General features: G+C 41.6%; 2 protein-coding genes and 4 non-coding genes across 6 annotated transcripts; 1 reads left to right on the top strand and 5 right to left on the bottom strand.

The window, feature by feature from the left end:
- Positions 1 to 1,772: 1,772 nt before the first annotated feature.
- LOC121573956 (sodium- and chloride-dependent GABA transporter 2-like) lies at positions 1,773 to 19,594 on the top strand. The gene is made up of 14 exons (XM_041886372.2): positions 1,773 to 2,028; positions 8,809 to 8,943; positions 9,156 to 9,296; positions 9,446 to 9,533; positions 10,773 to 10,905; positions 11,077 to 11,211; positions 11,347 to 11,450; positions 13,195 to 13,319; positions 13,773 to 13,885; positions 14,115 to 14,252; positions 16,139 to 16,241; positions 17,405 to 17,505; positions 17,790 to 17,960; positions 18,908 to 19,594. The coding sequence occupies exons 1-14, from the start codon at positions 1,893 to 1,895 to the stop codon at positions 19,013 to 19,015; spliced, it is 1,731 nt and encodes a 576-aa protein (XP_041742306.2). The 5' UTR covers positions 1,773 to 1,892; the 3' UTR covers positions 19,016 to 19,594.
- Positions 19,512 to 24,677, bottom strand: LOC121573955 (heat shock cognate 70 kDa protein). Its single transcript, XM_041886371.1, has 9 exons — positions 24,576 to 24,677; positions 23,072 to 23,281; positions 22,601 to 22,806; positions 22,321 to 22,473; positions 21,545 to 22,100; positions 21,118 to 21,320; positions 20,697 to 20,895; positions 20,233 to 20,465; positions 19,512 to 20,021 (listed from the first exon to the last, which is right to left on the bottom strand). The coding sequence occupies exons 2-9, from the start codon at positions 23,274 to 23,276 to the stop codon at positions 19,821 to 19,823; spliced, it is 1,956 nt and encodes a 651-aa protein (XP_041742305.1). The 5' UTR covers positions 23,277 to 23,281; positions 24,576 to 24,677; the 3' UTR covers positions 19,512 to 19,820.
- On the bottom strand, positions 20,098 to 20,191 carry LOC121574557. Its single transcript, XR_006002225.1, has one exon. It is a non-coding gene; the product is annotated as a small nucleolar RNA SNORD14 (small nucleolar RNA).
- On the bottom strand, positions 20,553 to 20,646 carry LOC121574576. The gene has a single exon (XR_006002241.1). It is a non-coding gene; the product is annotated as a small nucleolar RNA SNORD14 (small nucleolar RNA).
- LOC121574556 lies at positions 21,386 to 21,479 on the bottom strand. The gene has a single exon (XR_006002224.1). It is a non-coding gene; the product is annotated as a small nucleolar RNA SNORD14 (small nucleolar RNA).
- On the bottom strand, positions 22,886 to 22,979 carry LOC121574554. The gene has a single exon (XR_006002222.1). It is a non-coding gene; the product is annotated as a small nucleolar RNA SNORD14 (small nucleolar RNA).
- Positions 24,678 to 26,261: the final 1,584 nt, after the last annotated feature.

Raw genomic sequence — 26,261 nt, 5'->3', positions numbered from 1 at the left:
TTTTCATTTGGAATGGAAACGGAATGTGTTTAGTGCATCGAATCATATCGAACCGAATTGCATTGATTCGTTCCTCTAATCAAACCGAATCGCACCGAATCACTTCAAATTAAAACGTATCGTTTCTGTATAGTGTCTGAGCCCATGTATCGATATACGTATTGAATCGTCTTGAAAGGGAAAGATGCACATCCCTGTTATGTATTTCAAAAGAAAAGAATAGCATATTTTAAGTTTTATGTTACTGGTCTGTGCTTAGTAGTCTAAGCTATATGCTGTCGTGAGTGCTCATGTGTCGAACGCATGGAACCACGTTTTTTTATCTGAAAAAGTTATATTTTGAAATAGAGCCCATCCGCTCAATTCTGAGAGTTATTTGGCAAAAGGAACTTGCATGAAGCTCTTTAGGATGATTTGAAAAAGTAGCTTTTTGGTAAGCTCCATTCCCTTTTTGTCAATTACACACACTGCACTGTTCATCAGTCTCTTCATTCACAGTTTAACAATTGTAAATATTGTCACCCATCAGACTATTGTCAATTTAATCTTGTCTTTAGGCTACATCTTTATTATACATTACCAGTCAAAAGTTTGGACACCCCTACTCATTCAAGGGCTTTTCTTTATTTTTACTATTGTAGAATAATAGAGAAGACATCAAAACTATGAAATAACACATATGGAATCATGTAGTAACCAAAAAGGTGTTAAACAAATCAAAATATACATTATATTTGAGATTCTTCAAATAGCCACCCTTTGCCTTGATGACAGCTTTGCACACTCTTGGCATTTTCTCAACCAGCTTCACCTGGAATGCTTTTCCAACAGTCTTGAAGGAGTTCCCACATATGCTGAGCACTTGTTGGCTGCTTTTCCTTCACTCTGCCCTCCGACTCATCCTAACCATCTCAATTGGGTTGAGGTCGGGGGATTGTGAAGCCAAGGTCATCTGATGCAGCATCCCATCACTCTCCTTCTTGGTAAAATAGCCCTTACACAGCCTGGAGGTGTGTTGGGTCATTGTCCTGTTGAAAAACAAATGATAGTCCCACCAAGCCCAAACCAGATGGGATGGCGTATCGCTGCAGAATGCTGTGGTAGCCAGGCTGGTTAAGTGTGTCTTGAATTCTAAATAAATCACAGACAGTGTCACCAGCAAAGCACCCCCACACCATAACACCTCCTCCTCCATGCTTTACGGTGGGATAGCCCAAAGGTTGCTATCTATAACCATGTGTGGTGCCATTAGCCAACTAGCTAACTAGGACACTCACCAGTTCAGCTAGCCAACTTTGAACAGTGGGAACCGACGGAGAGCTAGAGCCCACTAGTAGAAGCTGGTAAAACTAGTGGAAAACTGCTATTTGCAGGATACTAAAGCAGTGGAGCTAGCAAGCTAACAGCACTAATTGCGTGAGGTACTGTAGCTAGCTGACAACAAACAGTGCTGCTAACAAGCTAGCTTAGGTAACTTCACTCTGTGGAGGTGAAGTGGTAACCCACACTGAATTGAACAGTTAAGTTGAGAGCTAGGTTTTCTTAAAAAAGCTCTTAAACGGGCTCAGATTCAACAGACTTGTGAAGAGTCGAAAAATTAGGGAACCAGGGCATTGCATGGTGTTATATAGGCCGGCAGGGCTTACACCCACAAAGCCCTGATTGGCCTGTTAGGTGTGATCGAATAGGGCTTCAGCGAATGACCTGCACGAGGGTATGTCCCATAGTGAGATGTTGAACCGAGTCCACTGAAATAGAACCCAGGAGTAGCAGATCCTCCTCACTCACTACAGATCCAGTGGTAGGGTGGTGACACAACGAGAGTTCCAGTACATTCTTAATAGCAAACACCAAGTTAGAGATCAGGGGGTACTACAGGACAAAAGAAGAGAATGAACGTGGAGACTCAGGAAGGGAAGAGGGAACAGTGGAGCTCTAAAACAGAGTTCCTCCTCACAGTTTGTGGTAACGTGGTCGGCCTGGGAAATGTATGGAGGTTCCCCTATCTCTGCTATAAGAACGGTGGAGGTGAGTTACATTTGGGGAATCCCCCATATGGGTCTTTCTATAAGTTAGGGTGGCAGTGAGGATTTTTTGTAGTGGACTGTTTAGGGCTGTTACAAAGTCATTTATAAAACTCTGTAACTTCTTTCATGTTACAACATTAACATTTAAAGAGGGAACATAGTTGAATCAAAACCTACAATACCAGTCAAAAGTTTGGACACACCTACTCATTCAAGGATTTTTCTTTATTTTTACTATTTTCTACATTGTAGGATAGTAGTGAAGGCATCTAAACTATGAAATAACACATATGGAATCATGTAGTAACCAAAAAAGTGTTAAAAAACTCAAAATATATTTTATATTTGAGTTTCTTCAAAGTAGCCACCCTTTGCCTTGATGACAGCATTGCACACACTTGGCATTCTCTCAACCAGCTTCATGAGGTAGTCACTTGGAATGCATTTCAATTAACAGGTGTGCCTTTTTAAAAGTTAATTTGTGGAATTTCTTTCCTTCTTAATGCGTTTGAGCCAATCAGTTGTGTTGTGACAAGGTAGGGTTGGTATTCAGATGATGTCCCTATTTGGTAAAAGACCAAGTCCATATTATGGCAAGAACAGCTCAAATAAGCAAAGAGAAACGGCAGTCCATCATTACTTTAAGACATGAAGGTCAATCAATACGGAACATTTCAAGAAATTTGAACGTTTCTTCGAGAGCAGTCGCAAAAACCATCAAGCGCTATGATGAAACTGGCTCTCATGAGGACCACCACAGGAATGGAAGACCCAGAGTTACCTCTGCTGCAAAGGATAAGTTCATTAGAGTTACCAGCCTCAGAAATTGCAGCCCAAATAAATGCTTCACAGAGTTCAAGTAACAGACACATCTCAACATCAACTCTTCAGAGGAGACTGCGTTTATCAGGCCTTCATGGTCAAATTGCTGCAAAGAAACCACTACTAAAGGACACCAATAAGAAGAAGAGACTTGCTTGGGCCAAGAAACACGAGCAATGGATATTAGACCGGTGGAAATCTGTCCTTTGGTCTGGAGTCCAAATTGGAGATTTTTGGTTCCAACCGCCATGTCTTTGTGAGACGGAGTGTAGGTGAACGGATGATTTCCGCATGTGTAGTTCCCACCGTAAAGCATGGAGGAGGAGGTGTTTTGGTGTTTGCCAAAAGGCACAATATAGTAGCCATATCTAGGAAAACCACAGCTCCAAATGCTGGGCCTAATATTGTGTATAAGAGGTCATGCAATAAGTTTAGCAGTGATTCCTATGTTGTTGATGTAAAGAATATATGTTGGTCCGTGGTGTGTAATGAGAAGCAAACAGACACTGCACTTGACACATTTATGAAATTGCTTATTCCAGTTACTAATAAGCATGCACCCATTAAGAAAATGACTGTAAAAACTGTTAAATCCCAGTGGATTGATGAGGAATTAAAAAATTGTATGGTTATGAGGGATGAGGCAAAGGGAATGGCAAATAAGTCTGGCTGCACAACCGATTGGCAAACGTATTGCAAATTGAGAAATCATGTGACTAAACTGAATAAAAATAAGAAGAAACCACACTATGAAACAAAGATAAATGACATAAAGAATGATAGTAAACAGCTTTGGAGCACCTTAAATGACATTTTAGGAAAAAAGGCAAACTCAGCTCCATCATTCATTGAATCAGATGGCTCATACATCACAAAACCAACTGACATTGCCAACTACTTTAATGAATTTTTCATTGGCAAGATTAGCAAACTTATGCATGACATGCCAGCAACAATTGCTGATACTACACATCCAAGTATATCTGACCAAATTATGAAAGACAAGCATTGTAATTTTGAATTCCGTAAAGTGAGTGTGGAAGAGGTGACAAAATTATTGTTTATCAACAATGACAAGCCACCGGGGTCTGACAACTTGGATGGAAAATTACTGAATATAATAGCGGACGATATTGCCACTCCTATTTGCCATATTTTCAATTTAAGCCTACTAGAATGTGTGTGCCCCCAGGCTTGGAGGGAAGCAAAAGTAATTCCGCTACCTAGTAAAGCCCCCTTTACTGGCTCAAATAGCCGACCAATTACCCTGTTGCAACCCTTAGTAAACTATTTGAAAAAATTCTGTTTGACCAGACACAATGCTATTTTACAGTAAACAAATTGACAACAAACTTTCAGCATGCTTATTGAGAAGGACATTCAACAAGCACAGCACTTACACAAATGACTGATGATTGGCTGAGAGAAATTGATAATAAAAAGATTGTGGGGGCTGTTTTGTTAGACTTCAGTGCGGCTTTTGACATTATCGATCATAGTCTGCTGCTGGAAAAACCTATGTGTTATGGCTTTACTCCCCCTGCTATATTGTGGACACAGAATTACCTATCTATCAGAACACAGAGGGTGTTCTTTAATAAAAGCCTCTCCAACATATTCCAGGTAGAATCAGGAATTCCCCAGGGCAGCTGTCTAGGCCCATTACTTTTTTCAATCTTTACTAATGACATGCCACTGGCTTTGAGTAATGCCAGAGTGTCTATGTATGCGGATGACTCAACACTATACATGTCAGCTACTACAGCGACTGAAATGAATGCAACACTTAACAAAGAGTTGCAGTTCGTTTCAGAGTGGGTGGCAAGGAATAAGTTAGTCCTAAATATTTCTAAAACTAAAAGCATTGTATTTGGGACAAATCATTCACTAAACCCTACACCTCAACTAAATCTTGTAATAAATTATGTAGAAATTGAGCAAGTTGAGGTGACTAAACTGCTTGGAGTAACCCTGGATTGTAAACTGTAATGGTCAAAACACATTGATACAACAGTAGCTAAGATGGGGAGAAGTATATCCATAATAAAGCGCTACTCTACCTTCTTAACAGCACTATCAACAAGGCAGGTCCGACAGGCCCTAGTTTTGTCACACCTGGACTACTGTTCAGTCGTGTGGTCAGGTGCCACAAAAAATGACTTAAGAAAATTGCAATTGGTTCAGAACAGGGCAGCACAGCTGGCCCTTGTATGTACACAGAGAGCTAATATTAATAATATGCATGTCAATCTCTCCTGGCTCAAAGTGGAGGAGAGATTGACTTCATCACTACTTGTATTTATGAGAGGTATTGACATGTGAATGCACAGAGTTGTCTGTTTGAACTACTGGCGCAGAGCTCAGACACCCATGCATACCCCACAAGACATGCCACCAGAGGTCTCTTCACAGTCCCCAAGTCCAGAACAGACTATATGAGGCGCACAGTACTACATACAGCCATGACTACATGGAACTCTATTCCACATCAAGTAACTGATGCAAGTAGTCAAATTAGATTTTAAAAACAGATTTAAAAAAACACCTTATGGAACATCGGGGACTGTGAAGCAACACAAACATAGGCACAGACACATGCATACACACACACGATAACATACACACTATACACACACGTACACATGGATTTTGTACTGTAGATATGTGGTAGTGGTGGAGTAGGGGCCTGAGGACACATAGTGTGTTGTGAAATCTGTGAATGTATTGTAATGTTTTTAAAATTGTATGAACTGCCTTAATTTTGCTGGACCCCATAATAAAATACAAATACCTAAAGGACTCAATATTGAACTCTTTGGCCTGAATGCCAAGCATCACGTCTGGAAGAAACCTGGCACCACCCCCTACGGTGAAGCATGGTGGTGGCAGCATCATGCTGTGGGGATGTTTTTCAGCGGCAGGGACTGGGAGACTAGTCAGGATCGAGGGAAAGATGAACGGAGCAAAGTACAGAGAGATCCTTGATGAAAACCTGCTCCAGAGCGTTCAGGACCTCAGACTGGGGCGAAGGTTCACCTTCCAACAGGACAATGACCCAAAGCACACAGCCAAGACAACGCAAGAGTGCCTTCGGGAAAGGTCTCTGAATGTCCTTGAGTGGCCCAGCCAGAGCTCGGACTTGAACCTGATCGAACATCTCTGCAGAGACCTGAAAATAGCTGTGCAGCGTCGTTCCCATCCAACCTGACAGAGCTTGAGAGGATCTGCAGAGAAGAATGGGAGAAACTCCCCAAATACAGGTGTGCCAAGCTTGTAGCGTCATACCCAAGAAGACTCGAGGCTGTAATCGCTGCCAAAGGTGTTTCAACAAAGTACTGAGTAATGGGTCTGAATACTTATGGAAATATGATATTTCAGTTTTTTACTTTTAATACATTTGAAAACATTTCTAAAAACCTGTTTTTGCTTTGTCATTAGGTGGTATTGTGTGTAGATTGATGAGGGGAAAAAAACACTTTAATCAATTTTAGAATAAGGCTGTAACATAACAAAATGTGGAAAAAGTAAAGGGGTCTGAGTACTTTCCGAATGCACTGTAGATATAAGTGAAAATATTTAACGTTTGAAATGTGGCCATAGAAAGCATGACCAAAAACTGACGTCTTATCAATGTCCATAAAATACTTACTTTCAACTTTAATTTACAACCGAAAATGAACGTGAGTTTAACTTCCGTAAAATACGTATTTTCAACGTAATTTTGCTAATTGAAGTTGATCATCTGCTGTTGTCTGCTTGATTTACAGCAGGGTCTAGTTACATTTTACAGAAAAAGCATAAAGGTAATGAGGTCATGTTTTCATGTTTCTATAAGTTGGCTTGGACACCGAGTCTAGCTGTGTACAATTGTGTAGGATGCAGGTTGACGTTTATTGTCATGAGTCTTGTCCTGGAGGCAGAACTGAGCGATTACCCATTAGATAGGCCAGCTGCAAAGTCAAAATTGGCTATATCGTAGAAATTAAGGAAAACAAAAATGAGCTTTTTGGTTGTAATTTAAGGTTAGGCATTAGAGTTAGCAGTGTGGTTAACGTTAGGGTTAAGGTAAGGGTTAGGTTTAAAATCAGATTTTATGACTTTGTGGCTGTGCCAGCTATAGTGACCAAGCTGCCTCCAGAACATGATTCATGATGAAAAAAACGCTAACCTGTGTGCAGCATAGGCTATTGCGCAACACCCAACGCTTTTTCCTTCCATTATTCAGGATATTTAGAATGACAACACGACACAGTAGCCTAGTATGCTTATTCACAAAATGATATTGTGATCGGGCTACGAAATGACATAACAAAGACATTTTGGTGTCCATGTTACATTTACATTTACATTTTAGTCATTTAGCAGACGCTCTTATCCAGAGCAGCTTACAGTTAGTGAGTGCATACATTTTTCATACTACTCCTGCAATGATAAAGGTCACAGTGCCTTCAGAAAGTATTCCACATTTTGTTGTGTTACAGCCTGAATTCAAAATGGACACAATACCCCATAATGACAAAGTGGAAACATGTTTTTAGACATTTTTGCAAATGTATTGACATTTAAATATAGTATTCACACCCCTGTTAAAATCACCTTTAGCAGCAATTTCAGCTGTGAGTATTTCTGGGTAAGTCTCTAAGAGCTTTGCACACCTGGATTGTACAGTATTTGCGCATTTTTTTAATTTTTATTCTTCAAGCTCTGTCATGTTGGTTGTTGATCATTGCTAGACAGCCATTTTCAAGTCTTGCCATAGATTTTCAAGCCGATTTAAGTCAAAACTGTAACCAGGCCACTCATGAACATTCAATGATGTCTTGTTAAGCAACTCCAGTGTATATTTGGCCTTGTGTTTTAGGTTATTGTCCTGCTGAAAGGTGAATTTGACTGAACCATGTTTTCCTCTATGATTTTGCCTGTACTTAGCTTTATTCTGTTTCTTTTTATCCTAAAAAACTCCCTAGTCCTTGCTGATCACAAGCATACCCATAACATAATGCAGCCACCACCATGATTGAAAATATGAAGAGTGGTACTCAGTGATGTGTTGTGCTGGATTTGCCCCAAACATAAGGCTTTGTATTCAGGACATAAAGTTCATAAAGCATTTTTTTTTTTTTGCAGTTTTACTTTAGTGCCTTATTGCAAACAGGATGCATGTTTTGGAATATTTTTTATTCTGTACAGGCTTCCGTCTTTTCACTCTGTCATTTAGGTTAGTATTGTGGAGTAACTACAATGTTGTTGATTCATCCTCAGTTTTCTCCTGTCACAGCCATTGAACACTGTAACTGTTTTAAAGTCACCATTGGCCTCATGGTGAAATCCCAGATTATTTTTTTTACCCAACTACCAATAGGTTCCCTTCTTTGGAAAACCTCTTTGGTCTTTGTGGTTGAATCTGTATTTGAAATTCACAACTCGACTAAGGGACCTTACAGATAATTGTATGTGTGGCGTACAGAGATGAGTCAGTCATTAAAAAATCATGTTAAACACTATTATTGCACACAGAGTCCATGCAATTTATGTGACTTGTTAGGCAAATTTCTACTCCTGAACTTATTTAGGCTTGCCATAACAAAGGGGTTGAATACTTATTGACTCAAGACATTTCAGCTTTTCATTTTTAATTACTTTGTAAACATTTCTAGAAACATGATTCCACTTTGACATTATGGCGTATTGTGTGTAGGCCAGTGACACAAAATATCAATGTAATCCATTTTTAATTAAGGCTGTAACACAACAAAATGTGGAAAAGGTTAAGGGGTGTGAATATTTTTTGAAATATCCATATTTCTTTAAAAAGTGGGTTAAGTAAAGATACCAGTTACCAGTATGAATATAAATTAGCCAATAAAAGGGAGCTTGGTTAGGGTCTATAGGGCGCAAAATCACTAGTAGCCTGTCTATATTGCGAGTTCACAACATACATGTATGTGTCTGTTCTTAGGTGCCTTCCTTGTACCCTACCTACTGTACGTTGGGCTATGTGGTCTTCCTCTGTTCCTTCTCGAGACATCAATCGGTCAGTACACCCAACAGGGCATCGTCACCTGCTGGAGGAGCTTATGTCCGCTTGCTGAAGGTGAGATGTTTCCATACTCCTTCATTCTACTACAGGCCAAAAGCTTAAAGGGATAGTTCACCCGAATTACCAAATTACATATTGTTTTCATTACCCTGTAAGCAATCCATGCTTTCTCCTTGTCCAAAGACTTATACAGAGAAAATAAATCAATATTTCAGTGAACTATCCCTTTAATGTCCCGCCTCATATTACGTGTTAATTCTCCGCAGGTGTTGGCAGGGCAGAGCTTCTCATCCTGATCTATGACTCTATCATTTACCTCGTGATCCTGGCATGGACTCTCTTCTACCTGGTGTTCTCTTTCAGTTCTCAGCTACCCTGGGCCAGCTGTGGCAACACCTGGAACACAGGTAGGTAGGCCTACATTCTCTGCATGGGAGTAAAACATAGGTTACATTTTACCAGAAAACAATGATACACAAAGTTGGGAACATAAATATATACTGTATATATGTTTTTGGGAGAGAATTCCATTTGACTTGAATTACTTTTTTATTAGATCAATGTGTGGATTTCACTTCACTAAACCATACAGCAAACTGGACCTCAATAATCACCACTACTTCTGCTGCCACTGAGTTCTGGGAGTAAGTAGCCTGCCCCACACAACACAAAGCAGCATAAGATAAATACTGTATATGAAAACCCTGCAAGACCTCCCTTTAATAATTATCTTACTCTAAAATGATGTACAATATCTGAAATGGCACCTATTCCCTAGAATAAAAAATGGTGCACTACTTTTGTCCAGTGCCCGCATGTGAAATGTATTGCACTATATAAGGAATAGGGTACCATTTTAGATGCAACTTAAATGTAGCTTGATCAGAAAGTGTCCCTCTAGCCCTGTTTATACCGGGTGCTAACATGTGACCTTTGTCCTCATCTTGCCCACATCTTTAGACAGATGTAGATGATTAAAAGACACATTGATCTTCCTAACCACCTCCGGAGGTAGTCAGGCATTGTGTCTGGATTTCTTACAAGTCTAGATGGATATGGACAGTGAAACCATTTCAATCATCATCATCCCACCCTTTAAAATCATTGACAGGTGGCACCATTTATAGGCCTATGTCCTAAAATAAAAAAAAAAACGTTTTGAATTAATATCTGTCAAATAATTTGCATACAGGGAGGGACCAGGAAATCTGTTCACAATTTGGACACAGTGGACAGTACACTATACCATATGTAGACGCATGTCTGAAAATGTGGGCACAATCAGAATGTGGATAAGATCAGGACAAAGGACGCATGTTCGCACTAGGGTTTAACACCGGTAACCAGAATCCCAATATTGCCAGATGAAGTTCCTTCCCAATTGCCAAGAAAAAATTATAATATGAGACCTCGGACAAGTAATAATTTGTATGCCGCACTAATGCAAAAACACAAAATATGCAGGTGCGAATAGCTGCATAAAACAAACATCAACTCTCTGGCTTCATTCATACATTAGACCAGACATCACAATGCTAGCGGCCTACCATATTTACTCAACATAAAGTCCCCAATAGAAAACATCACTTACTTGCATGGTTTCTATAAATTGCATTGCTGACTATCATGTGTAGGCGACCTCTCGACGCAGTTACGGTAGGAAATCTCCATCTCACAGTCATGGTAGGAAATCTCCATCTCACATTCACAAATCTCCAATCTAGCTGTGTGGCACTGGCAGAGGCTCCAGAATATACTGTGGCTAGGCTACTCACTGTTTCCAAAATGGCTGATAACATTTTTCCATGTTAGACTAACAAAAGTGAGAGCACGGGCTTGACTAGTCACCAGGTATAAACGGGGCTTCTGTTGCCCTCCCCCAGGCGTCGTGTGTTGGCTATCTCTGGAGGCATTGAGGAGGTGGGCAGTGTAAGATGGGAGCTGATGCTCTGTCTCCTCGCCTGTTGGGCTGTCTGCTACTTCTGTATCTGGAAAGGAATCAGGTACTCAGGAAAGGTCTGTATAAGAGTTTCTGTATATCTTACTACTATACATGATTACACCAGTAAATGTTAAATTACTTCACACATCCATGGAACTACCATAAATCTGATTGTTTAGTTACAGGTGGTAATTGTGCTATGGTGGTAAGTTTTGTTTTCATCCATACTGTCCCCATTTCATTAGGTGGTGTATTTCACTGCCACATTTCCCTATCTGATGCTCTTGGTGTTGCTGGTGAGAGGGTTGACTTTACCTGGAGCTTGGGAGGGGGTTCAGTTTTACCTGTATCCAGACCCTGTCCGCCTTGCAGACCCCCAAGTAAACATTTGCACCATTTCATTTGCACATTCATTGAAGAACAATTTCAAGCTACACTATGATCAAGCCTTTGCATTCCACACAATTTCAGTCTGTTGAATTTCTACATGCACTAATGAATCTCTCACCAAACAGGTCTGGATGGAAGCAGGAACTCAGGTGTTCTTCTCCTACTGTATTGGACGGGGCAGTCAAACTGTTTTGGGAAGCTTCAACAAATACAACAATAACTGTTACATGTAAGACTGTTCAGTTTTGATGATACATTTTTTTTTTCTCAAAAAGTATTTGATCCCTGCTGATTTTGTAAGTTTGCCCACTGACAAAGAAATGATCAGTCTATATGTTTAATGGTTGGTTTATTTGAACAGTGAGAGACAGAATAACAACAACAAAATCCAGAAAAAAGCATGTAAAAAAATTTATAAATTGATTTTCATTTTAATGAGGGAAATAAGTATTTGACCCCCTCTCAATCAGAAAGTTTTCTGGCTCCCAGGTGTCTTTTATACAGGTAACGAGCTGAGATTAGGAGCACACTCTTAAAGGGGTGCTCCTAATCTCAGCTTGTTACCTGTATAAAAGACACCTGTCCACAGAAGCAATCAATCAGATTCCAAACTCTCCACCATGGCCAAGACCAAAGAGCTCTCCAAGGATGTCAGGGACAAGATTGTAGACCTACACAAGGCTGGAATGGGCTACAAGACCATCGCCAAGCAGCTTGGTGAGAAGGTGACAACAGTTGGTGCGATTATTCGCAAATGGAAGAAACACAAAATAACTGTCAATCTCCCTCGGCCTGGGGCTCCATGCAATATCTCACCTCGTGGAGTTGCAATGATCATGAGAACGGTGAGGAATCAGCCCAGAACTCCACGGGAGGATCTTGTCAATGATCTCAAGGCAGCTGGGACCATAGTCACCAAGAAAACAATTGGTGACACACTACGCCGTGAAGGACTGAAATCCTGCAGCGCCCGCAAGGTCCCCCTGCTCAAGAAAGCACATATACATGCCCGTCTGAAGTTTGCCAATGAACATCGGAATGATTCAGAGGAGAACTGTGTGAAAGTGTTGTGGTCAGATGAGACCAAAATGGAGCTCTTTGGCATCAACTCAATTCGCCGTGTTTGGAGGAGGAGGAATGCTGCCTATGACCCCAAGAACACCATCCCCACCATCAAACATAGAGGTGGAAACATTATGCTTTGGGGGTGTTTTTCTGCTAAGGGGACAGGACAACTTCACCGCATCAAAGGAACGATGGACGGGGCCAAGTACCGTCAAATCTAGGGTGAGAACCTCATTCCCTCAGCCAGGGCATTGAAAATGGGTCGTGGATGGGTATTCCAGCATGACAATGACCCAAAACACACGGCCAAGGCAACAAAGAGTGGCTCAAGAAGAAGCACATTAAAGTCCTGGAGTGGCCTAGCCAGTCTCCAGACCTTCATCCCATAGAAAATCTGTGGATGGAGCTGAAGGTTCGAGTTGCCAAACGTCAGCCTCGAAACCTTAATGACTTGGAGAAGATCTGCAAAGAGGAGTGGGACAAAATCCCTCCTGAGATGTGTGCAAACCTGGTGGCCAACTACAAGAAACGTCTGACCTCTGTGATTGCCAACAAGGGTTTTGCCACCAAGTACTAAGTCATGTTTTGCAGAGGGGTCAAATGCTTATTTCCCTCATTAAAATGCAAATCAATTTATAACATATTTGACATGCGTGTTTCTGGATTTTTTTGTTGCTATTCTGTCTCTGACTGTTCAAATAAACCTACCATTAAAATTATAAACTGATCATTTCTTTGTCAGTGGGCAAACGTACAAAATCAGCAGGGATCAAATACTTTTTTCCCTCACTGTATACTGCAATGGATATGTAGAATTTAAATCAGAACAACTTATTCCAATTTTATTAGTTTGACCAATTTTATTAGTTTGACCGCAGTTATAATTAGCATATTTTATGTCCATTCAGGGACAGCTTTTGGCTGTGTCTGCTGAATGGTTGTACCAGTTTTGTGGCCGGATTTGCAGTCTTCTCAGTGCTGGGATTCATGGCACAGAAACAGGGTGTTTCTGTCGCGATGGTGGCAGAGTCAGGTATGGTGTGGCCATCACAGTTGCCTTCTGTTACAGCTCTGTGCTTGTCAAAAACATGTACAAATGTTTTACGGATGCAGTCAGCTCAGCATACCACAGCATTATTTAGGGTAATCATCAGTGCTTTAAATGCAATGCTTAAATGCTCAATTAGAATGTGAAAATGATGAATGCATTTAACATTTTCACATTCCAATTGAGCATTTAAAACATTTGCATTTATAATTTTCACATTCCAATTGAGCATTTAAGCACTGCATTTCTACTTTTCACATTCCAATTCAGCATTGCATTTTAGAATTGGCACTGATAACCATCCATAATGTTGTAGCATACTGAGCCAGGACATGCACACGAAAAACTGCATCTGTATCATATGCAAAACGTACTTCATGCTCAATTTCCATTGCTAAGAGTTATTTTCCTCCTATTCCTGTTTACTGTTGCTCCTAGGTCCTGGTTTGGCATTCATCGCCTTCCCCCAGGCAGCAGCCATGATGCCCTTCCCACAGCTCTGGACGGTCTGCTTCTTCTTCATGCTTCTTCTGCTGGGAATAGACACACAGGTTATTTACCATACCTAAAGACCATGCCCAGCTAACACAGAATGTTCTTGTAACATTCCCTTAAGGTTCTCTTTTGGTTATTTGACAAATAACTTTCCCACAACGTCCTGGGAACCAAACTTTGTTAGCTGGGTGTGGTCTACATGCAACAGTTAATCAAAAATGGGTTGTGTTGATCCCACAATGTACTGTATCTTGATGTCACTTTTATCTTCCTTTTCTATTTCAGTTTGTCATAATGGAGGGAGTGATAACCTCTTTCACAGACTTGTTTCCTGTTACACTGCGAAGGCCAAGATATCGAGAGGGCTTTGTGCTCCTCTTCTGTCTCTCCTGCTTCCTCATACAGCTGACTCTGATCACAGAGGTGAGACATTGAATTAGCTTCCTAATCAACTGTTTTAGACTCTCTGTCCAGATATGTGAATAAAGTCGTGCCCTCTGCACACTGGCGTGTCTAGGCCCAGACTGCAAGGTAAAGAATGTTCCATAACAATCATTATCTGGAAGTGTTGCAATGACTACAATGTTGATTTACTGACTTCACTGCCTAATTGTCTTCAGTGATATTGTGTATGATTTCTTCCATGTGCTCGATCTCTGATTCTACACTTCCCATCTGAATATGAAAATTCTCAACATGTTTAGGCACTGAACAGGATCAGAGATGATATTGCAGATAGATTTGTGGCTTCCATCAATGTAATTGTCTGCATCATTTCCAATCCCCCATATATTTTTTGGGAAAATATATACACTACCGTTCAAAAGTTTGGGGTCACTTAGAAATGTCCTTGTTCTTGAAAGAATTTTTAAAAAATGGTCCATTAAAATAAAATAGATCAGAAATACAGTGTAGACATTGTTAATGTTGTAAATGGCTATTGTAGCTGGAAACGGCTGATTTTTTTATGGAATATATACATACACAGAGGCCCATTATCAGCAACCATCAGTCCTGTGTTCCAATGGCACGTTGTGTTTGCTAATCCAAATTTATCATTTTAAAAGGCTAATTGATCATTAGAAAACCCTTTTGCAATTAGAGTGTCTAGTTTGAGAAACAGACGGCTCACAGGTCCTCAACACCAGTCTCAACGTCAACAGTGAAGAGGCGACTCCGGGATGCTGACGTAGGCAGAGTTGCAAAGAAAAAGCCATTGCTCAGACTGGCCAATAAAAATAAAAGATGGGCAAAAGAACACAGACACTGGACTTTTTCTTTGCAACTCTGCCTAGGTCAGCATCCCGGAGTCGCCTCTTCACTGTTGACGTTGAGACTGGTGTTTTGCGGGTACTATTTAATGAAGCTGCCAGTTGAGGACCTGTGAGGCGTCTGTTTCTCATACTAGACACTCTAATGTATTTGTCCTCTTGCTCAATTGTGCACCGGGGCCTCCCACTCCTCTTTCTATTCTGGTTAGAGACAGTTTGTACTGTTCTGTGAAGTGAGTAGTACACAGCGTTGTAGAGATCTTCAGTTTCTTGGCAATTTCTCACATGGAATAGCCTTCATTTCTCAGAACAAGAATAAACTGACGAGTTTCAGAAGAAAGTTATTTGTTTCTGGCCATTTTGAGCCTGTAATCGAACCCACAATTGCTGATGCTCCAGATACTCAAGTAGTCTCAAGAAGGTTTTATTGCTTCTTTAATCAGCACAACAGTTTTCAGCTGTGCTAACATAATTGCAAAAGGGTTTTCTAATGATCAATTAGCCTTTTAAAATGATAAACTTGGATTAGCAAACACAACGTGCCATTGGAACACAGGACTGATGGTTGCTGATAATGGGCCTCTACGCCTATGTAGATATTCCATTAAAAATCAGCAGTTTCCAGCTACAATAGCCATTTACAACATTAACAATATATACACTGCATTTCTGATCAATTTGATGTTATTTTAATGGACAAAAAATTTGATTTTCTTTCAAAAACAAGGACATTTCTAAGTGACCCCAAACTTTTGAACGGTAGTGTATATTTATTTTATTTATATATTTTCCTTTATTATTTTCCCCTAACCCTACCACCCCTCCCTTAATTGGAGTAAACTAATGGACAACAACACTTAGGCTTCTACTTCCAGCTTATACATACAATATACATTTTACGGACACAGTATATTTTACAATAGTTATCTTTTGGGTTTTTTTTGTCCCTTCAGCTACCCTCAACCCCTCCCATCTATCTCTGAACACCATCCAGTTTTGATTTGTACAGGACATTTTTGGGGTTCTTCTAATCTACAGGGAGGGATCTTCGTGTTCCAGCTCATTGATTACTACGGCTGCAGTGGAGCCTGTGTCCTTTTTGTGGCTGTGTTTGAGTCACTGGCAGTGGGATGGATCTTTGGTAAGTGTAAATCCACTTTTTCCACCCTGGTCATGATGCTGGAAATACATTAGCCTTCATCTCAAGCACTGGAGTTGTAGTGGTTAAAAACCCCCATTACACTTTACACAACCACTCAGTTTTTGTAATCATTTGGTATGTAAACTGGCTTCCTCTCATTGTCTCCTTGACTTGAGGTCATAGCCGCGGGAACAACCTCTTTGGCCAAAGTGGAGATGCTGATTTTTGTCGTTGTTGTTGTCTGCGCTACAGATGTCTATATCGGTCTGCTAATACTAGTAAAGGCCCAGTGCACTACTTTTGTGAACATTTATTTTATAAACATTTTTTATTCTAATTTTTCAGGGTGTGCTGAGCAGCATAATTGTTTCCATATTTTGTCTTTATTTTATAAACATTTTTTATTCTAAGTTTAGAAAATAAATACAAAATATTGAAACAATTATTTTTTCACAAAAGTAGTGCACTGGGCCTTTACTAGTATTAGCAGACCAATATATACATCTTTAGCGCAGACAACAACAACAAAAATCAGCATCTCCACTTTGGCAAAAAAAAGTAGTTGTATAATTAAGAACAGTATCTTGCAGGATTCAATAGTTGGAATTGTAAGAGTAGTTGCCCTGTCCCTTTCTCTGTTATTGTCATCCTAATGGAATTCAGAAAGAACAAAACCCTGTCCTCAAACATTTACCTCAAAAGCTGCAAAGTTATGGGCAAAGACACGAAACATCCACATCAAATTGAGTATTTTTGTTGATCAAATAACATGGAAAACAACCACTTTTTGTGCAGTATTAATTTACCATCCTTACAAACCACTTAATGTAAATGTATTACTGTATTGTATATAGGCTTGGCATCTAGGTTTGTACCTGTAGACGTTCCATCACCATGAAGAAAAACAATGCACAATACAGTAATTGACTACATTGTAACATCAAGTGGTTTGGGATGATGTGATGTGGCTCAGTTGGTAGAGCATGGCGCTTGCAATGCTAGGGTTGTGGATTCGATTCCCGCAGGGGACCTGTATGAAAATGTATGCACTCACTACTGTAAGTTGCTCTGGATAAGACTGTCTACTAAAAAGGACTGCAGCACCTAAACTACTTCCCGTGGCTATGCGTGAGTTGTCAGTAAACCTGTTTTAAAATCCCCAGGGGCAGATCACATGGAGGATGCCATTAAGGACATGACTGCACAGAGACCGTGTGTCCTCTTCAGACAGTGCTGGCGTTACTTCACCCCACTTGTGTCTCTGGTGAGTCAGATTGGTGATCTGATGGTGCTTGTGGTAAATATTTAAAGCTGTATATCTTATAAAAGCAGACATATGGCTAGATTCAATCCGTAGCGCAGATGATTGAAATGTAAAGTTAATTTCTGATTGAACCGACATTACTGTATGCAGCATTTACCATGAATGCAGCCTCCGCCCACGCTGGAACATTTCCTTTAAATTTAAATTGTGCGGATCTTCCGTGCTATGGCTTGAATCTAGGCCTTGCTCATTGGGTGCTTTGCTTTTCCTCCATATCTTCCTAGAGTTCCTTCATCTTACACATGGTGGACTACAAGCCCCTCAGGTTTAACCGCTGGTATGTGTACCCAGACTGGGCCTATGCACTGGGCTGGGCCATGGCCCTCTCCTCCATCCTCCTGGTGCCACTGTGGGGGATTGGCAAGATCTGTGTTGGCACAGGCAGCCTCAGGCAGGTTAGTACTTAGTCAAATACACACATTTCAGTCATTTAGCAGATGCTCTTATCCAGAGCAATTAGGGTTAAGTGCCTTGTTCAAGGGCACATCAACATATTTTTCACCTAGTCGGCTCTGGGATTCGAACCAGCAATTTTTCGGTTACTGGCCCAACGCTCTTAACTGCTAGGCTACCTGCCGCTCTTGTCAAATACAACATAATAATACATGTATTTAATAGAGAAGGGATGCTGAGAATTATACTCTTAAAGGGAAACAGATTCTGGCATTTAAGCCCTTGTTCTACTTACCCAGAGTCAGATGAACTAGTGGATGCCATTTTTGGGTAACATTGCTACTGTAGCTGTAGACTTCCATTGCGCTAACGCTAGTTAGCAGTAGTTTCACGAGCCAATGCTAACTTCCTTCATGCAGACATGAAAATGGTATCCACGAGTTCATCGGACTCTGGGTAAGTAGATCATTTTTAGTCACATGCACAGGGTCGCAATGTAGTTGCAGTGTACAGTCAAATTCGTAAGAGCCGAGGTCCAACAATGCAGGTGCGAATGAAACAATATATACATGTTTACAACTGCCGATAAATATATACAAGTCCATCGGGGTAATTGTCAGTTGGGGGGGGGGAATAAGAGCAGCGAATCAGAAAGGTGTCTATTCAGCATGATAAATGTCCATTGGGGTGGGGGCAGGGTAGATAATGAGGGGGGAAGGTAGCTGAGTAGTGGTGGCTTTTCAGCAGCCTGATGGTTTGGGGGTAGAAGCCATTGGCCAGTCTTTGTTTTAGCCATTAAAGTAGAAGGGCTTAAATGCCAGAATCTCGTAGTATCCATTTAACAGTATTTAAATGTTTTTGGTATATGATGGTGCCAGTGTGAAACAAAGCTACATATGTAAAATGATAGTTTTTGTTTTAACCATCCCATGTAATATCTTTTTACTAGCGTTTGGCTGTCCTCTGTCACCCTAATGATGAACTCCCTCTGACCTGGAAGGGGAAACGTGGAAAAAGAGATGGACACACAGAAGTGGAGACATTTAAGATAAATTGACCACAGATCCAAGAGCTCTGCAATAGGGCAGTGCTGTTAGTTTGAAAGCTTGTATTTTTTATTAAAAAAAACTGTTGATCTCATGCAGTGTCAGTCCTGGCATCCATAGTAAATGGTGCTGTGTACACCTAATGTACTATTGGGCATGTCTGGCTTTGGCTCAAGTTAAGGATAATGCACTCTAAAAAAAGCAATTAGCAAGTATATGGCCAAAGTGACTGCAATCTGTATTTACTTGGTCACTGCCACCACCCAAGTATTTCCTAGCCCATGATAATCAACTGCAAATAGCAGGCTCTCATGCCACACCAAGTAATTAAGAAACAATCTATTCAGAATTAGTGCTGCAAAATATCTACACCATCACATTTGGAAAAGTGAGGCAGGACCTCAAGACGTTCTTCCGACGCTGGAAGTTTGTGGGAAGCTCCAAGCGAGATGAAACTCATTAATCAAAAGTTGTGAACAGCAGCCAAGTAAAGCACTCAAATCAACATTTAGAAGTAAAGGTGAAAGGTCACCGTATATTTTATTTGGTCTTAAAGGCATTGTGACAAAGGCAGATGACAACTGAGAAAATATACAAAATACGCCATGTGAAATTTGACAGCTTAGTTGCGCAAACAGAAAATTACTGTTCCCTGTTGTGTAGCAAACAAAGTTGCAATGTGTGATCCCTCCACCTTTATTCTAACTTACATTTCACTCCTTGACAAAAGTCACGAGACTCAAAGCCACAAGAGGGTAGAAAACATTTCAAACTTTGCTTGTTAGGGGGAGGTAGTTACAGAAACAATGGAATGGTTTAGTCGACTTCCTCAATGGTTGGTCCAGATGATCCACCACCTCCAGGAGCAGCGCCACCAGCTCCAGGGAATCCGCCAGCCATGCCCTCAGGCATACCGCCAGGCATACCACCAGCACCCTGGTACAGCTTTGTGATGATGGGGTTGCACACCTTTTCCAGCTCCTTCTGGTGGTGCTCGTACTCTTCCTTCTCAGCAGTCTGAGAAATGCAGACAGATACAGTTAACATTAGCAAAACATAATTGACTTCAAATTATAAATATATTTATCTTAAGTCGCTCAGACATCCAAGGAAGGTATTGGGCCATCTTTGGTCTTACAACCTCTGGTGGAAACTACGAATGGCAGGAGTAAACTTCATCACAGCAAGTGGTCTAAGACAGTTCAAGTCCAACCAAATAAATTCTTACCTGGTTCTTGTCCAGCCAGCCAATGACCTCGTTGCACTTCTCCAGAATCTTGGTCTTGTCCTCGTCACTGATCTTACCCTGCAGTTTCTCATCCTCCACAGTAGACTTCATGTTGAAAGCGTAGGACTCCAGTGAGTTCTTGGAGGAAACCTTGTCACGCTGCACATCATCCTCACACTTGTACTTCTCAGCCTCCTGGACCATGCGCTCAATGTCCTCCTTGCTCAGGCGACCTTATGGAAAAATGCAATCAAATCAACCAATGTTTAACGAAAACTACTCAACTGTACATCATTGTAGAAGCAAAAGTACTATTTTTGTCGCTCAGACATCCAAGGAAGGTTTTGGGCCATCTTTGGTCTTTCAACCTCTGGTGGAAACTACGAATGGCAGGAATAAACTTCATCACAGCGAAACTATTGGGGTTAAGGCTAGTAATTATAGCCCATTTACAAACGTATTACCCTTGTCATTGGTGATGGTGATCTTGTTCTCCTTGCCAGTGCTCTTGTCAGCTGCGGACACGTTCATGATGCCGTTAGCATCAATGTCAAATGTGACCTCAATCTGAGGAACACCACGAGGTGCAGGGGGGATTCCAGTCAGCTCAAACTTGCCCAACAGGTTGTTGTCCTTGGTCATGGCCCTCTCACCCTCGTACACCTGGAGGATACAGTCAATATTAGCAAAATATACATGTCTTCAAATGAGAAGTACATTTCACTAAACAGTCGCTCAGACATCCAAGGAAAGTATTGGGCCATCTTTGGTCTTTCAACCTCTGGTGGAAACTACAAATAGCAGGAGTAAACTTCATCACAGAGTGGCCAAAGGAATGAGGAAACATTGCCCTGAAATGGACATTTCATGCAGGCCCTTTCTCACCTGAATGAGCACACCAGGCTGGTTGTCTGAGTAGGTGGTGAAGGTCTGGGTCTGCTTGGTTGGGATGGTGGTGTTACGTTTGATCAGGACAGTCATGACACCTCCAGCGGTCTCAATACCCAGGGACAGGGGGGTGACGTCCAGCAGAAGCAGGTCCTGGACATTCTCAGACTTGTCACCTGAGAGTATGGCTGCCTGGACAGCTGAAAATGAGAATGGAGAGGTTAGACACATGGAAAAATATTACTTTAGACTCACAGTGCCATTGTCGCTCAGACATCCAAGGAAGGTTTTGGGCCATCTTTGGTCTTTTGACCTCTGGTGGAAACTACGAATGGCAGGAGTAAACTTCATCACAGCGAAACTATTGAGTTAGGGCTAGTTAAAGCAGCACATTGGCCACAGCGCAAACTGATCAGTGACCCACCTGCGCCATAGGCCACAGCCTCGTCGGGGTTGATGCTCTTGTTGAGCTCTTTGCCGTTGAAGAAATCTTGGAGCAGTTTCTGGATCTTGGGGATACGAGTGGAGCCTCCGACCAGAACGATGTCGTGTACCTGGGCTTTGTCCATCTTGGCGTCGCGGAGGGACTTCTCCACTGGGTCCAGGGTGCCACGGAAAAGGTCTGCGTTGAGTTCCTCAAAGCGAGCCCGGGTGATGGAGGTGTAGAAGTCGATTCCCTCGTACAAAGAGTCGATCTCGATGCTGGCTTGGGTGCTGGAGGACAGGGTGCGCTTTGCCCTCTCACAGGCGGTGCGGAGACGGCGAACAGCCCTCTTGTTGTCGCTGATGTCTTTCTTGTACTTGCGCTTGAACTCTGCGATGAAGTGGTTGACCATGCGGTTGTCAAAGTCTTCTCCACCCAGATGGGTGTCTCCAGCAGTGGACTTGACCTCAAAGATGCCATCCTCGATGGTCAGGATGGACACGTCAAAGGTGCCACCACCCAGATCAAAGATAAGGACGTTCCTTTCAGCACCGACCTGAAACAGAGGATATTCAGTATTTGCAATGAGCGCGTACAAGCAAGAACCGATCTATGGAATGGCTAGATATTCGCTCAGACATCCAAGGAAGGGTATTGGGCCGTCTTTGGTCTTTCAACCTCTGGTGGAAACTACGAATGGCAGGAGTAAACTTCATCACAGCAAACAAGCACTGCAGTCCTTTTCAACAGAATAAAGATCATAGAAAGTAGTTCACCTTCTTGTCCAAGCCGTAGGCAATGGCAGCAGCAGTTGGCTCATTGATGATACGCAGTACATTCAGGCCCGAGATGGTGCCAGCATCTTTGGTTGCCTGGCGCTGGGAGTCGTTGAAATAGGCAGGTACGGTAACAACGGCATTGTTGACAGTCTAGGGAGAGAAAATGTCAATGATACATTTGAATAATCACATAGACTAGTAATGGCAAACTTAAAACTACACCTTCCTGTACAGAAGGAAAGTAACACAAGTCAGTCTGTATAATTAGAAAGCTTACTTTTCCAAGGTAGGCCTCAGCAATCTCCTTCATCTTGACCAGAACCATGGAGGAAATTTCTTCTGGGTAGAAGGACTTAGTCTCTCCTTTGTACTCAACTTGGAGCTTAGGCCGGGTAGAATCATTGATAACTTCAAATGGCCAATGCTTCATGTCCGATTGAACAACTCCATCATCAAACCTGCGGCCAATCAGTCTCTTGGCATCTGCAATAACACAATAACCAGTTACATTATATTTAACCTTTTCTACAGCCATACGGAGTCTTGTGTGCTATATGGCTTGTCACTCAGACATCCAAGGAAGGTTTTGGGCCATCTTTGGTCTTTCAACCTCTGGTGGAAACTACGAATGGCAGGAATAAACTTCATCACAGTGAACAAGCTTTGGCACACCATAAAGCCAAAAATAACACATTTAACCATTAAAATCCACTAATTTCATGAGAAATTTCCAGAACTTAAAACTTACCGAATACTGTGTTACAGGGGTTCATGGCAACCTGATTCTTGGCGGCATCGCCAATGAGCCTCTCAGAGTCAGTGAAGGCAACGTAGCTTGGAGTGGTCCTGTTGCCCTGGTCGTTGGCAATGATTTCAACCTTGCCATGCTGGAACACACCCACGCAGGAGTAGGTGGTCCCGAGATCAATGCCAACTGCTGGTCCCTTAGACATGTTACCTAAACAATGAAAAATAGCCGGGTGTTAAGTGAAGACAAATGGATGCTATGCGTTAATTCAACAAAAACGGAGTAAACAAATCAGTGTTCGCTAAATGTCAATGTGGTCTTCAAAATACAGTGGTAGAAAATTGGCCTGTTGGAAATTACAAACTCCCTACTACGTGGCACAGTCCAGGCTGGATCTGATTAACTCTAGAGAAACTGCAATGAGAACACTGCGCTCACAGGAAAAGCATTTACTGACTTAATGGAGTACAAAACAGAATGTAAAAGATGCCAAAGGGCAACTTCAGAAACGGAAACACAGAAATTGCGCACATAGATTAGAACTGCCGCTTCTTAGAATTGTTTTCAACGAGAGATCTATAACTCACATTATGTTTATTATGGTCAGGTCGACCAACAAGTTCATACAGGTGAGTCGGTACCATTATTGACCAGAGATTAACAGCGACCTGTCCTCGAGCTTTCTCAGTCACTTGAAAATGAGCTCTGCAATGGTTAAGTCCTATCCTCACGAAATATGTGCTGAGAAGCTTCTCTATAAAATAGATTATAAAGTATAACACCAGAACCACAGTTTCAGAAGAGAATCAAAAGTAGCTTCCTACCAATAAAATAGTCTAATTCTCAAGATAATGTGCTCATGTCTATACCAAGTGAAGTTATGTAACAGATATCGGTATGTACCGGTATTACACTTCTGTAAATTATAAATCGACGTCCGCATGTGCGTCACACCACGCGGGGTGTTGAGTTTCTAGAACGTTCTATAACTAGGCCGAGAACCACAAGGGTGATCGCGCGCCTTTTCCTGGTATACAAAATACAAACGTTGTTAGCTTAGTAACAAAAACAATTTCAAACTCTCCATCGAATGTCAAACTACCTTTTAGCGGTTATGGATTGCACACGACCAAACAAAGATTGACCGCTAGTTCGCAAGCAAAGGTTAAGTAACTAGCTGTTAGCAAACGTTAGCACACTACTCAAAACGAAGTCAACTCAAATGGATAATGTAAAGATATTGCAGTAACTCAAGTTATAGCTATTTCAGTTAGGTAGGTTTTACCAAGTTTAATTTGTCGACTAGGGGACATTAGTTAGCAAGGTAAAATGTCAACGGGTTAACTAACTAGCCTGGTCTTCAGACAGGTTAAAGTGAATAACTTGCCGGCCAATTACGGATATAAAATGTATCTGGTTGTGGCCAGCTAAATTAATTACTGCTGTGAACTGAAAACTGATTTGGTTATTACATTACTATTAAATTCAACTATTTTGTAGTTACCTGATTAATTATTTGACCGAGGGTGACGGTGATGTTGGTCGGAGTTGAACAATGGCGAAGCCTCCCTTTCTTCGCCTTGTGAGAGAAAGAAGGAAGAACGGTTCTACCATTTTTATATAAACGGCAAGGCAACCAATCATAGCTCAGGATTCCACTTGCCACTCCAAAACACCAATAAAAACACAGGATGTCGCTCCCTCCCACTACCCATGAAGACCTCGGGTTGCGTTCAGTACGGGTGCACCCCATACTGAACCAATCAGTCGATATAATCGAGAACGATCATCAGAAATCACGCGATATCAATCAGACAGTGGGGCGCTGCCTGATCCACTAGTTGTTCAGAAGGTTCAAATCAACGTTTTATATCGTGGTGTACATGTACTGTATTGACAATGACACAATAACGCGAGATCACATTTCCAGCATGGCCGACAACCAGACCACCCTTGCCCGCAGTAGGAAGTAAAATTGTAATTAATAAAAACAAGTGAGCATTGCATTTGGAGCACCTTAATTAATAAAAACATTTCAAACGTAAACTCTAAACGATCTCCGGCAACTCGTGGCCCAGCTAGCTAGCTGCTGGCTCAATCACCACATTGCTAGCCCGCGGGCGCGTTGCAGGTCGACACGGGTGCGTTCATTGCTAGGCTGCGGTTGCAGGTCGACACAGGTGCGTTCCAGGTGGACTTCATTGCTTCTTAATTTATGGGTGTATTACAACGTTTGGATATTTTACATAACATATTAGCAGAATTAGTTCCGATTATTAGATTATTTATTAGCCTCTACTTTTATTTGATTTTTTAAAAATCCCAAATCACTGTAGAGCTACCATCCTGTAGGTTTTCGCTCCAAACCCAGTAGTAACTAAAGTGATTCAGCTTATCAACCAGTCAGTTAGGTGCACTAGGTAAGGGTTTGAAGAAAAACCTACACTCCCATTCAAACCCAGAATCCTAAACTGGATTTCTCAAGATTTCCAACACGATTCAACGAGACAAGATTTGGAAGGATTGCTACACGAGGCTAGTGTTGAACATATCAGCTAACCACATATTGGTGGTGTTCCTGCCTGATGACGTTGCATTGCATCAACCAATGGTTGTGCGCTATGTCATCGACTGTCGGGCATTACATTGCAAGATCTGGCAGCCGTCTGCAATGTAGTCAAGCAGGAATGCGACCCATATGATATAGCGGTATAGCAATCTAATGCCCGACTGCACAGTCGATGACGTGGCATGCAGATGACGTGCTATGCAACTATTGGTTGATGCAATGCATTATCTGCAATTTGGTCAGGGCCTGGAACATGACCCTCAACTAGCTGAATCAGGTATGTTAGGTTCGGGTTGGACTGAATACCCACAGGAGGGTAGATCTCCAGGAAGAGGGTTAGGTAGCTCTGTTGTAACCTATGTAAGTACTAGGTCGTATTTATTGGTGCGGACCGTAGCAAAACTCCCTTGCAATGAAAAACTAAAAACAAGCGTTTCTTATAGGACAAGTTAAGGTAGTCCCTTGCAGTTTCAGTCCGTTTTCATTCTGTTTGGTGCCTAGTGAATACGACCCTGTACTGCCTCCAACCAAGTCCCAGGCTTTTGTGGGCACACTGCCCCACGACGGCTCATTTGCAGTTCTATAGTTTCAGTTTTGTTTTTGTGTAGAGAGCAGTCTCGC

The sequence above is a fragment of the Coregonus clupeaformis genome, chromosome 9, assembly GCF_020615455.1.
Source record: "Coregonus clupeaformis isolate EN_2021a chromosome 9, ASM2061545v1, whole genome shotgun sequence".
Classification (NCBI taxonomy): Eukaryota; Metazoa; Chordata; class Actinopteri; order Salmoniformes; family Salmonidae; genus Coregonus; species Coregonus clupeaformis.
The sequence above is the reverse complement of the archived record's forward strand: the minus strand, read 5'-3'. Positions and strand labels throughout refer to the sequence as shown.